We start from the raw sequence: 12,170 nt of genomic DNA, 5'->3' as shown, positions 1-12,170 counted from the left end.
AGATTGCCAGGTGATGGTGTGAAAAACTGCATCACGGGAAGTTTTAGAACAGATTGGATAAGCAGCTGTCAGGGCTGGTTTAGATATGGTAGATCCTCCCCAGAAGGGGATGGATGAGGGGGCTCATCAGGTTCCCTCCCCAGAGACCCTGAGGGATTCAGGTGAGCAATCTGGCCACTAAAGCACAGAAGATACGGTCACGATTCACTGAGTCAAGCAGTTGCGAATTCACTGGCAATTCATTTTGATGGGCCCTTGTTCTCCCCCCTCCCCCAAGTTCCAAGGGGAACATCAATTTGGGGATTTTTCCTCCTGCTTTTGTTGTTGAGCAAAACTAAAACACTTGTTTGGAGAGAAGACATTTGTGTTTTACCTTAGCCAAGTTTTCTTTTGGACTGAAAACAGTCCTTAGTTCATCCACACTGTCTGTGCTCTACCTGCTGAAATGTGTATGTTTGTAACTCATAGCAGAGCCCCGCTCTTCACGTGGAGTTGCATCTTTTGTGAGACCCGTAACAGCGACCTCTCCCTACAAACACCGCTGCTTAAGCTGTCAGCCGCCAGCCCCCCTGGTTTAACTTCTGGTGGACGTTTATCTCTTCCAGGTATGTTACAAATCCCCTAAGCCCGTGGGAGATAGCGCCTCTCCCTTTTCTAGATGGTGAAATGAGAGGAAAGGTTATTCCTCCCCCGAGGCGAGCGGGGGCGGAGGGGCCGCGCCGGCGCTATGGCTGCGGGTGTGCGCCAGCGGCGGCCGCGGGGTCCTGGCGGCGGCGCGGGGCCGAGCCGTGCCGCGCCGCCACGGAAGCCTCCCAGGGCGCCGCNCCCGCCGCAGAGCCGGCACCTCAGGTGCCTCCTAATCTAGGTCAGCCGACCCGGCCGCGCTCCAGTCACATCTCCCGCTCTCCACCTCCGCGGCCAGCCTCGCTTTTTTCTTTTTTTTTCTTCCTCCTCACTCCCCTCCTTAATAAATAAATAAAACAGGAGGCCCGCCGGGGCCCCAGGCACCGACCCTCCCGCACCGGGAGCCGCCGCGAGCGCCGGCGCCGTCCCCGGCATCCCCGGAGCCGCGGCACCCGCGACGGGGCCGCGCCGTGGTGCCGGCCGCTGCCTGGCGCCGAGGCGCAGTGCGGTGGCGGCGGTTCGCGTGCTGCGCGTGTCCATGGCGGGCGGCGGCGGCGGGGCCGAGCGGCCCTACGACCTGGTGGTGTTCGGGGCCTCGGGCTTCACCGGCCAGTTCGTGGTGGAGGAGGTGGCGCGGGCGGCGGCCGGGGGCGAGCTGAGCGGCCCCCTGCGCTGGGCCGTGGCCGGGCGGAGCCGCGACAAGCTGCAGGCGGTGCTGGAGCGGGCGGCCGAGAGGCTGGGTAGGGGCCGCGGCGGTGGCCAGGCCAGGCCAGGCCAGGCCGGGGCGGGGCCTCGGCGGCGCGGAGCTGCGGGGGGCGGCGGAGGCGCCGGGGGCGTGTGTGTGTGTGTGTGTGTGTGTGAAGATGACGGCGGTGTCCGGTGCGCAGGGATGGCGGCGCTCGGCGCGGAGGTGGGCGTGCTGCTGTGCGACGTGGGCGACGAGGGCTCGCTGGCCGCCATGGCGAGGCAGACCCGGCTGGTGCTCAACTGCGTGGGCCCGGTGAGTGCCGGCGGCAGCGGCTCGGGGCGGCCAGGCCGCCGCTCCGCGACGCCTGCTTGGGGCTGCGAGATCTGCGACGCTAACCGGAAAACCTCGTCACTGGTCTCTGGAATTTAACGAGCCGGCAGTATAGGATCCAGGGCTTCGGTGGTTTGGGGTTTTGGTTCGTTTGTTTTCTCGTTAAACCCAACCACCTACGTGCAGTGTGATCACAAGGCTTTTGTGCCACATGCGCTAGTATGATGATTCACGGTCAGAAAACTTTCACAGCAGCGCAGCGGGCGTGCCTTCACCTTTCACAAGCAGCGTAAGAAACCGTTCAAAAAGATTGGTTTTGGCCAAAATATTTTATTTGAAGTGCTATTAGGGATGAAAATTGAGCCCCTGCTCCCCTGTAGACTTCTTGGTCTACGTTTGTGGCCCCTTTAAAATTTTCAGTGACAGAATTTGCAGCTCGCTCAAGAGTGAACCAAAGTACAAGAGCTGCAGCCAGGTCATGTCAACATCTCTGAAATGAGCGTAGGTAAGCAGAGAATATGCAGATAATAATAATGCAAGAGCCGTAAATCAAGATAAGGTATATCAAGTGGTTCTTGGTGATCTTACCTCCTGGGGAAAATGTGGCTGAGTACTTTGTGCACTTAACTCAGTTACCAGTGGTGAAGTTGCTTACACTGTTCCTCCCCTCTTTTGTCCCTACCCCATGAAAAAAACAGAAAATCAGTTATATTTGTCCCATTTAGAAAGCTGCAGCTCTCCCATCTTTACTCTTACTGTAGATATGTTAAATAAAACAAATCAGGTGGATTGTGTTGCAGTTTTGTTTTGGTTTTGTTACGTGTGGTGTTTTCCTTCCTGTAGTATAGATTTTTTGGAGAACCTGTAGTAAAAGCTTGTGTTGAAAATGGTGCAAGCTGCATTGACATCAGTGGAGAACCTCAGGTATGTGACATCAGAAAAATACTACCTTATTAGGGATGTAGTAAAGGAGCATTTGTTTAGTATGTCTCATGTTTTTGTTAATATTTTTGAGCATGAAGACAAATTCTGTCTCTTGATTTGCAACTTTAAGATGCATTAATGTTAAAATGTATTGATATGTATTATTTGTATAGTTTTATTACTTTTAGATGAGAGCTGTGCAGAAATCCTCTGGAAATCAAAACCCTAGGAATTGTACTATCAGTCTTGGTTGTGATTGCGTGTAGGAATTTTGTATAGATTACATACTTTTCACACTGTTGTGATGGTTTCATACCGTAAAGTAGGAGTAATATGTTTCTGCCTTAAAGATGCTTGTTGGAAATATGTGGAGTACTGCGATAAAGTGCTGATGGGTATTAATGTTGGATATTGCCAGATATATGATTCTGCTTAAAATATTTGCTGTGATTGTGTTTTAGTTTCTGGAAGGAATGTACCTGAAATACAACGAAAAAGCTGCAGAAAAGGGAGTATATGTCATTGGAAGCTGTGGCTTTGACTCTATACCAGCAGATATGGGAGTACTGTACACCAGAGACAAGTTGAAAGGTAACTTATTTAAGTGTGACCTTATGCTGAAAACGAAGCATAGATTGTTTTTCATCTGGCTTTCTAAAGCAGTAAAGCCTGTGGGGGAACTTTTTCTGTCTCTCTTTCTGCCTCCATTTACCAGCTAACCAGTTTCTGGCAGATCTGCTAAATGAAAACTTAAAAGCAAATTACATTGGTATTAGATTTGAGGAAATTGGTGATTAGGTAGAGGAGGGATTCAAAATAATGTTACTCACTGAAAGAACAGAACCTGCGCTTGTCTGAAGAGCACAGTTCAGTCAGCATGCTGGCACCCCTAGGCAAGCCTCAGCATGCTGCCTCCTGTGCAGTGAGAATTTTGTAAGAAAGAGAGAGTTGGGATAGGGGAAGGCTAGGGAAGGGGAATGCAAATTAGCAGGTAATCAGGTTTTGTAAGTCATCTTCTTGTACTGCATGTACTAAGAAGGTGATATAGAAGCATAAGTAGATGGATAGTGCTGTACAATGACTTTTTCCATAAGAACAGCTGGACAGCAACTGAAAGAGAATAAATACATTTGAGAATAGATGTGATACGATTGAATTCTATGCAAATTGTACTTGATCCTAACTCCAAAGGCAGACAGTTTGTTCAGCAGAAGCATACTTAGATTCTAGATCCCACCAAATGCATCTGTTTTGGAGTTTCCATTGGAAGGACCAGTTAGAGTATCCAAATGTATGGTTTTGCATATATGTACTATTAAAATTTCTGTTAATTGATATACTCCAATGTAAAGCAAACCTACTTTTCTGTTTATTAAAACTTAATCTATAGGAAAATCTGATTTGAGGGAGAAGGAGAGGCAGGTGAATGATTATGTGATTGTGGGATTTATAATTTGACATCTGATATTTATTTTGAGTAAAGGTTTTTCTTACCTCTTTCTTACTTGACTTTCTAGTGTTTATCACTTTTCTATCCAGTTTGTTATTATATTTAAATTTGCTAGTACAGGAACAGTTCTTTAATCTCAAAAGAAACTGAGCAAAGCAAAACTGGGCAGAATTTGGAGTTTTGTTGGCTGTGCATCAGCTGACCATCCTTTGCGAAACATAAGCTATGTTACCAAACTCCGTAAGTTCACCTACGTTTTCACAGCCTACCTCATTCTTTATTTCAAAACTTGGGGAGGAAAAAAAAAAAAAAAGAACTCTTGATAGTCTTTTTTTTTTGTATGTTATCTGATTAACTAGATAAGAGATTATGATATTTAATGAGTAAAGATAATATGAATGACCCTTATTGAAGTACTTTGCTTATGAAATTTGATAAATAGAATAGCTATGGAACTTAATCTTAGTTTATTTTACTTGAAGATAAAGATTTGATTCTCCCTCTTCTAGTGATGTCAGTGCTTTGCCAGATGAATCTGTCAGTGTATTCCAGCTGTGTGAACTAGAACAACTGTATATCCCAAGCAATTACCTCCTATATTTTCTCCTCTGTTAAAGGTACCTTAACGGCTGTTGAAAGTTTCTTGGCAGTAAAATCTGGACCTGAGGTTAGCTGCTTTATGCTCTTTTAGAAACTCAGAAGTATTTGTGATAACACGTAGCCCCTTTGAAGAACTGTCATTACATTAATTCAGATCAAGGAACAAACTGGCAGCTCTTTAAGGCTAAGAACCTTTATTTTTTTTTTTTTTAGAAGGTAATAAAAGTATCCCAAGCAAACACCTGTTTGTTAACCCCATTTGCATAGGCTGTCTGCATGAAATTAGCTGTGTTAAGCTATTTCAAGAATTACTTAGTTTTTGCAGACAACTTACTGCAGAAAGATGTGGGAAGGATCCATAAACAAGTAAACTCTTAACAGATATATAAAGTGTTGTCAGTAATTCCAGTGTTCGGCTGGGTTTTTCTTTGGTTGTTTTGGGCTTTTTTGATATGGTTGGTAGGCATGTAAAATCATAATATAAGAAATTATTATAGCAGTAATAATTCCTTGTGTCAGGTCATTATTAAAACAGTATCTCAAACTTTTAGATACTGAATTACTTATTATTTCATAATATATCACCAGGGAACATGTATACATGATGGGACCTGGAAGTCAGCTGTTTATGGCCTTTCAGATCAAGACAATCTGAAGAAGCTTCGAAAACAGATAGGATATACCCCTGTTCCAGTAGTCGGTGCAAAACTTAAAAGAAGGTATAAGCATCCTAAGATGTTAAATATCTGGTCTTCTAACAGTTCTAGGATTTATTTTACATATATATATATATATATATRTAAATATATATATAGCATATATATATATATATATATATATCATTATATATATATAATGGTGCATATTACTAAATGCTAAAAAGATGCATTTAAGACTTTAGTAAAACATATACACGTATACAGTTATAGAATTGAAGATATGTTCGGGTTTACTTACTTGTTTATATTTTACTGAAAAATAAAGTGCATTAGTATTTATTGTCTCTCAAAGCTATTTGTTCTAAAAGCCTCTTAGAGATATGGCAAACTTTTGAGTTTGATTTCAGAATTATTAGAATGGAGAAAAACAAACGTGAGGAAAATGTTCTTTTGAATATCAAATTAATCCTGGATACAGCATGTGGACTTGGAGTTGAGTCAAGAATAAATTGGAATCACTGTATTGCTTTGCTTAAGCTCGGTGAAAATAGATAACGTCTTAAAAATGCTTGAGAGAAAGCTGGCATTGGTATTGTCAGTATGAATGTCCTTTTCTATTTACATGAACATTTGAATATTGTTTGATTTTTTTTATTTTTTTTCCTATTTGCAGAGGACTTGTGTTTTACAGTCAGGAATTCAAAGAGTATTCTATCCCATTCATGGGATCTGATGTTTCCGTTGTGAAGCGGTCTCAGCGTTATTTGCACACACAGTTGCAGGAAACGCCTGTAAGTTACTGTTACTAGTAACTTCATTATCATTTTCAGTGCATCCTTCCTTTATGTGGTAACAGTTCCTCATGCAGGATTTGTGTAACAGGGTTTCTGTAGTTAGATAAATAATAACAAAATACAATGTGCTTTTGCTGGTGTTAAGGAGGAGGGTTGTTCTGTTGATCACCTTTGGAAGTTGCTTGACCTGATGTGTTCCAAGTTCTTTTGGGTGCTCTGGTTTGTTTGATTGTACCTGATGTGCTGCCTGAAGAGTTTGCTTTTCGCTGTTAGCATGTTGGTTGCTAAGAATCTCCTCTTCTTATAGGGTTCTCATGCAGTTTGACTTCTGGGTAGGTACTTGTAGGGGATGGAAGCCTTGGGCACAGAAATGTGTGACTGGTAGGCTTCACAATTTTAGGGAATGGCAGTGTAGCATAGGATCACAAAGTCTAAAGGCTGAGTGTTGTTTTGCCATAACATTTGCCCAAACAAGGACAGTAGAGTTGTTTTAAGCACTGAGGTATATTAGTAAATTTACCTTACCTTATAATACAGCATTCTCATACTGACCGTAAATAATTTTGCACCTAGGGTAGCCTTTGAAGTCTGTCATGTTGTTTATCATCTCTGGACTAGCTTGCTTTAGTAGATGTGTGGCATGTAGTCAATCATAACAATGAACTTTGTCGAATAAGGCACCTTTTTCATGCTGTGTGGGTGTATGCTTGCTCCTGAACAAAAATCAAAATATAATTTGTGTATGATCCATGAGGTATACTCTGAGGGTGTTATTTCAGTGCTCGATGTGCCTTCTGTATAGAATCAGAATTCTGTACAGATTAGATTACCAGAATTTTTACAATTCTCGTACAATTCTAGTACAATTACAGTCAAGTGTTTTGTGGAAGCACTGGAAGATACATTCAAGATTGAGTAGACTTAATATGCTGAGTTTTTAGGTGCCTGCAGTGATCACTTATGTTCAGCTTTCTTTAGCTTTATGTTCATTTTTACCATGGAGAGCTTGGATAGCAGTTTAGCCATTTGTAAATTAAATGCTGTGTCACTTCTGCAGGCAATAGTCACAATAGGAAACAGAACCTGAAGCCTTTCTTTTCCTGTCCCAATGTCCAAAACAGTGCTGATATCTGTATTTGGTGTTCTCAGAAGAACCTGTGAGGTATATACATCAATGATTTTTTTATACCACTGAATCCTGGAAAACTGCAAATAACTTCTGTAGTTCTTGCATATGCAGTAGTTCACATGAGATAATTAAAATAATTATGTTGAACATCTAGATGGTTGTTCTGTGCCACAAGTAACTGCATGACTGAAGTAAAAGTGAGTTACGTTTTGCACTATTGTAAATGAATGGATATACAGTAAAAATATTCATACATGTTTTCTACATTGTGTACACTTTTTAAAAAAAGCCTTACAGAATAAAACATATTTAATTCTGTACTTGTGCAGAGGCTTTTTTATGATATCTGTGGAGCTTTTGAGGGCATCATAATTGCAGTGTGTGTACCTGACATACTGTTTGTTAAGTATAGTGTAGTAAACATTGCGGCAAAGAGGTTATATGCTTCTCATTTTTATCTGGACTCTTTAATGCTTGGGTCTCTGGTATGCAGAGTACTGGCAACATGAAGAGAACATCACTGCTGGTGGAAAATGGGATGTTTGGTTTTTGTTTGCCATAGTTTCCTGAGAAGAAACAGGCACCAGGGACATCTAGAACAGCAGTGCAGAATCACTGGCACTAATAAAATATAGGTGATAAACAGTGCTCTAAAAATGTGCTTGGGACTATTAATAAGAAAGGCTTGTCATCCTTACTCCAGAATTCTAAAATAAGAACTCAGTTTCTCTTAAACTAAAGCATAAAGAGGAAGAAAGGAAGTATAGGTTGAAACAAGTCTGAAATCAGGTACCAAAAGACATCTTTCTGAAAGTTTTCCACTCTTGTTTACCATATTCTGTCTCTGTTCTATAGTTGTATTTTCACAATGAATTTTAAAGATGAAACATTATTCAAAGAGTTGTTTGGAAGTAAGATACATTTTTAAGGTCCTTTTCAAACAGCTATATATTGCATGAAAAATTTGCATTCTGATTTTGGGATGGATTTATTTTTAGAAATGTGAATCAATGTAAAAATTCTTAATCTGTAACTGAAAATATGTTTTTGCTATAGGTACAGTATGCTGCTTATGCAAATGTAGGTGGTTTGGGCTCTGTTATGAAGCTGATGTTTGCTGGCATTTTATTTCTTCTTCTTGTGAAATTTAGCTTTGGAAGAAAACTTCTGATAAAAGTAAGTGTTGTACAACACAAAAGACTTAAGTGGTTTGAGATTTTTTCCTTTAATTTACTATTGGTCTTTTTCTCTCCTATTACGTAGTACCCAGAGTTTTTCTCTGCTGGACGCTTTACAAGAAAAGGACCAACCCAGAAACAGGTAACTGTCTGCCTTATATCACAGTTAATGAAGAAATTTGTTTAAATTACGCTAATGGTGGATTAGTAATCTAGGTTCCACTACTTAGTCTCAAAAAAAGAGAAAGGTTAATCATTTCTAAATACACATTGTGTATGACTCTTTACAGAGCTTTGTATATTTAAATAGTCATGCCCTCTGACATCAGACATTAAAGTATGTGAAACTCATAACAAAAATGGATCATATAGCTGGGCCTGTTTTATTTACTTGGATGGCTCATAGGACTCAAAATGTCAAAGGTGATCACAAAAAGAGACTGAGTAGCAAAAACTCCAGACTGAAGCACTGAGAAAATAAATGGACTTTAGATAGAACAATAGTAATCCCATCAAAGTGAAAGTGATTAGTATATCCAAATTATTTAAATCCATTTGTACCTTTCTAGCAGTAACTCAGAATAGTTACTTTCACTTTTAGGTGTGTACTTGGCATTTATTACTTCTGGCTGTTTGATAGGTGTAAGCTACAGTTTTGGTGAATGCACTTCCTTTCTTGTCTACTGCAGATGGATGAAACCTCCTTTACAATGACCTTTTTTGGTGAGGGATACAGTGAGGGGCAAGATCCCCAGAAAGGCAAACCAGATGTAAAGATCTGTACCCAAGTGAAAGGGCCAGGTACGTATGTTAGTAACAGCAAACTGCTTTTGCAGTTCTACATTCCCTTTTCTGATACAGCTTTATGTTGCTACCAGGGTCATTCCCTTCCCCCTGGTAGAGCATTTGTAACATAGACAAAAGTCAGCAGCCTTTAGAGTATTACCTTGGATACAAGCATGGACTCTGACTTGTTTCAGAGTAGCTAACTAGTGTGTGTTCTTGTCATTCTCTTCCCTTCTGCTTCTCCCACATAAACTTTCATTTTCTCAAAATGGAGCAGTAAAAGGAGAGTGTCTTAAGGGTAGTCTTCCATTGCTACAACCTGGGTTTATTACCTGTTTATTACCAGTCCCCTGTAAGCAAACCTAGATCAATTTGATACAATCTCGTTTCTAGCTGTATCACACTTGTGTTCAGATCATCCTTTTGAGAGGAGAGGTCACTGCAAGTTTGGATGCAAGGATGGATGCTCAGAAAGGAGTTAATGAAGCATAGCTACTTTAAATATCTGGAAGTGTAACTGAATGCAGCAGTCTTGCATCAAAAAGGCTGAACTCAAGTACAGGTTGGACAAAGTTCTTCTCGTAATGGAGAGGCTTCTGACACTGTGTGGTGATCATTCATGGTAATTGATTGGTTATAGGCCTGTATTTGAAATAGGCATTTGTCCAGATTGGCTCTTAAGGACTTGCACAGCTAATGGAGATGATTGCCATGCAGAAACACTTTCCTCAGATGAGGATGGCTGTGTGATTACCAAAGAGAAGATGATTCTTCAGCATGCAATGTGTAAGAGAGAGATTAGGATTATGAATTCTACATTTCAACATGCTGTACAAATCTCCTTTCTTTTTGTCAGAGCCTGGCTATATTGCTACACCAATTGCAATGGTTCAAGCAGCTGTGGCTCTGCTGGAAGATGCAGCTTGTCTGCCTGCACAGTAAGTATTTTCTTGTACAGAACAGCATGCTCTGACTTAAAGTTACCATGCACACTTTTCTCTTTAAAAGTATAGATTTTAACCGTGTGGATTTCTGTGTTACCTCACCTGAATGGAAGTACTGTTAAACACAATTTTTGCTATGCAAGAGGTGATACTTCACCACAACTTGTTTTAAAACTGTTCACTCCTTCATCAACCTTTCAGTTTGAAAGGATGAAGACATAGTTCCACTTTTGAAGCACCTGTTACGTTAGTATCTGCCTTCTCAGACAAGGGCAAGGTTTCTGTCAAGTTTGCTGGATGCAAAAATGAACCTATGACTATAACCAAGCCAAGTTTCTCATAAGCTCTCTCCTGTGGGACAAAGTGACTTCTAGGCAGGAAAAAAGATCTTTTCCTTTTTTAAAATATTGCTCAGTCATTGTGCCACTAATGTTTTTCTTATTTGATTTTCATTAACAGAGGTGGTGTATATTCTCCAGGAGCTGCCTTCTCTAAAACAAAACTGATCGATCGCCTCAACAAACGTGGTGTGGAGTTCTTGGTTATTACCAAACCTGAAGTCTGAAGTCAAAGTTTGACTGCATAAACTAACATCTTGGTCTAATTCCAAAAAAGCTCATTTGGATGTTAATGCCTAATTATAAAATAATGAGTTTAAATGTGCTGTTGTTTACAGCAGAAACAGAAGACAAATTGAGTTAAGAATAGTAATAGTAGTTGCTATAGTGAGTCAAACCATAAAGGGTACTGAGTTTTAATTCATGAACATACTAAGTCAGTGACTTACTAAGTCAGAACTGACACCTGATCAATCTCTTTCACCTTAAGTTGCAGAACGCAGCATAAATTTAAAATTACTAATGCCACTACTATAAAATTGACTTGACAATTAACCACAGCCTTCTTCCATCACCCCCAACTATTTAAAGCAGGCAGGCCCTGGATAACAAGTGCCTTAGCAGTTACTCCTCATGCTTGTTTGGGATAGGCACTGTTACTGTAGCGGTCTTAATTTTAAAGCTTTAGCATCCACAGTGAAACAAAAGTAGAGTTCTAATTTTTAAGCGTTTAAGGAGTGTTTTTTTTTCCCCTGGGTTATTTTAAAGATCAACTGACGATACTGCTGTCTTACAGTTTCTGACTTTCAGCCTTACTAGCTTTCCTTGAGTGAGCTTGAGAGAGAGAAAACAGAGGGAAGGGCTTGTCAGTATGACCTCGTTGTAATATACAGCTAGTTAAAGACCCAGTGCAGTTTCATCCTGTCAAGAGAACAAATCATTCTAGTAGAATACATTCAGTGTGCAAAGGAGCATCAAGAAAACACAGTTGCAGTACAACTATTCTAACAGAATACTTGTCAAGGTAGTAACTGCAAGAAATTAACCTGTTTGGTATTCTGAACTGTGCTGAAACAAGCTCTGCATTTGTCTGTAAATATTAAATTACCTCTTGTAAGTCTATACCTAGCCTTTGTAATGTGGTCGAACAATAACTGGCCTAGCAAAAAAAAAATTTTTTTCCTATATACATATAAATACACACACACACGTACGTACGTGTTATCAGAACAGTTCTGGTAACTTGCAACTTGCTAAAATCAGAGCACTGTTACAGAGGAGGCATTTCAGAAATGCTATAGATCAAATCAGATGTAAGATTAAAAATGAATTTAAGTCATGATTTTTAAAGGACTGGTGAATGGTAAACAAACATGCTGAGGGAGTGGGTAAAACATTTGCTTTGGCTATGATGTATATCCTGTGCTCATTACAGAATTTAATGACAAACTTAGAACTCGCTTGTACTCAGCTGTGTTCTTAGAAGTGGCTCCTCAAGATCTGCTACATGCTATGTATTCCTGCTTCTTCTTAACTATAACAGCAACATCACTTTTAAGCTTGCAGATTGTAGACTCCAGTTGTTTCCCAAAATTGTTTATCAGCTGTGACCGTCTCTCTGTAAAAAGACGTAGTATCTGCAGATTATCTTCCTGCTAAAACATAATAAAAAGAATGAGTTGGGATCAATGTGCGTGACATTTTTTGTTTATACAGTAAAGACTAC

General features: G+C 40.5%; 2 protein-coding genes across 2 annotated transcripts in view; one reads left to right on the top strand and one right to left on the bottom strand.

Annotated features, from left to right (window-relative positions):
• The first annotated feature begins 1,110 nt into the window (after positions 1 to 1,110).
• SCCPDH (saccharopine dehydrogenase (putative)) lies at positions 1,111 to 12,133 on the top strand. Its single transcript, XM_085300585.1, has 12 exons — positions 1,111 to 1,364; positions 1,512 to 1,624; positions 2,486 to 2,566; positions 3,028 to 3,157; positions 4,634 to 4,683; positions 5,205 to 5,335; positions 5,949 to 6,066; positions 8,255 to 8,374; positions 8,462 to 8,518; positions 9,066 to 9,177; positions 10,019 to 10,100; positions 10,566 to 12,133. The coding sequence occupies exons 1-12, from the start codon at positions 1,163 to 1,165 to the stop codon at positions 10,669 to 10,671; spliced, it is 1,302 nt and encodes a 433-aa protein (XP_085156711.1). The 5' UTR covers positions 1,111 to 1,162; the 3' UTR covers positions 10,672 to 12,133.
• The window catches only part of LOC146598289 (kinesin-like protein KIF28), a 34,575-nt gene continuing 34,342 nt past the window's right edge, over positions 11,938 to 12,170 (bottom strand). The window contains exon 23 of the mRNA XM_085300612.1: positions 11,938 to 12,099. Within this exon, the coding sequence (XP_085156738.1) occupies positions 11,938 to 12,099 (162 nt within the window). The remainder of the gene's footprint in view (positions 12,100 to 12,170) is intronic.

The sequence above is a fragment of the Rhea americana genome, unplaced genomic scaffold (assembly GCF_003343005.1).
Source record: "Rhea americana isolate MKP2758 unplaced genomic scaffold, rheAme1 scaffold_166, whole genome shotgun sequence".
NCBI classification, from domain to species: domain Eukaryota; kingdom Metazoa; phylum Chordata; class Aves; order Rheiformes; family Rheidae; genus Rhea; species Rhea americana.
This window is presented reverse-complemented; position numbering and strand designations above follow the sequence as displayed.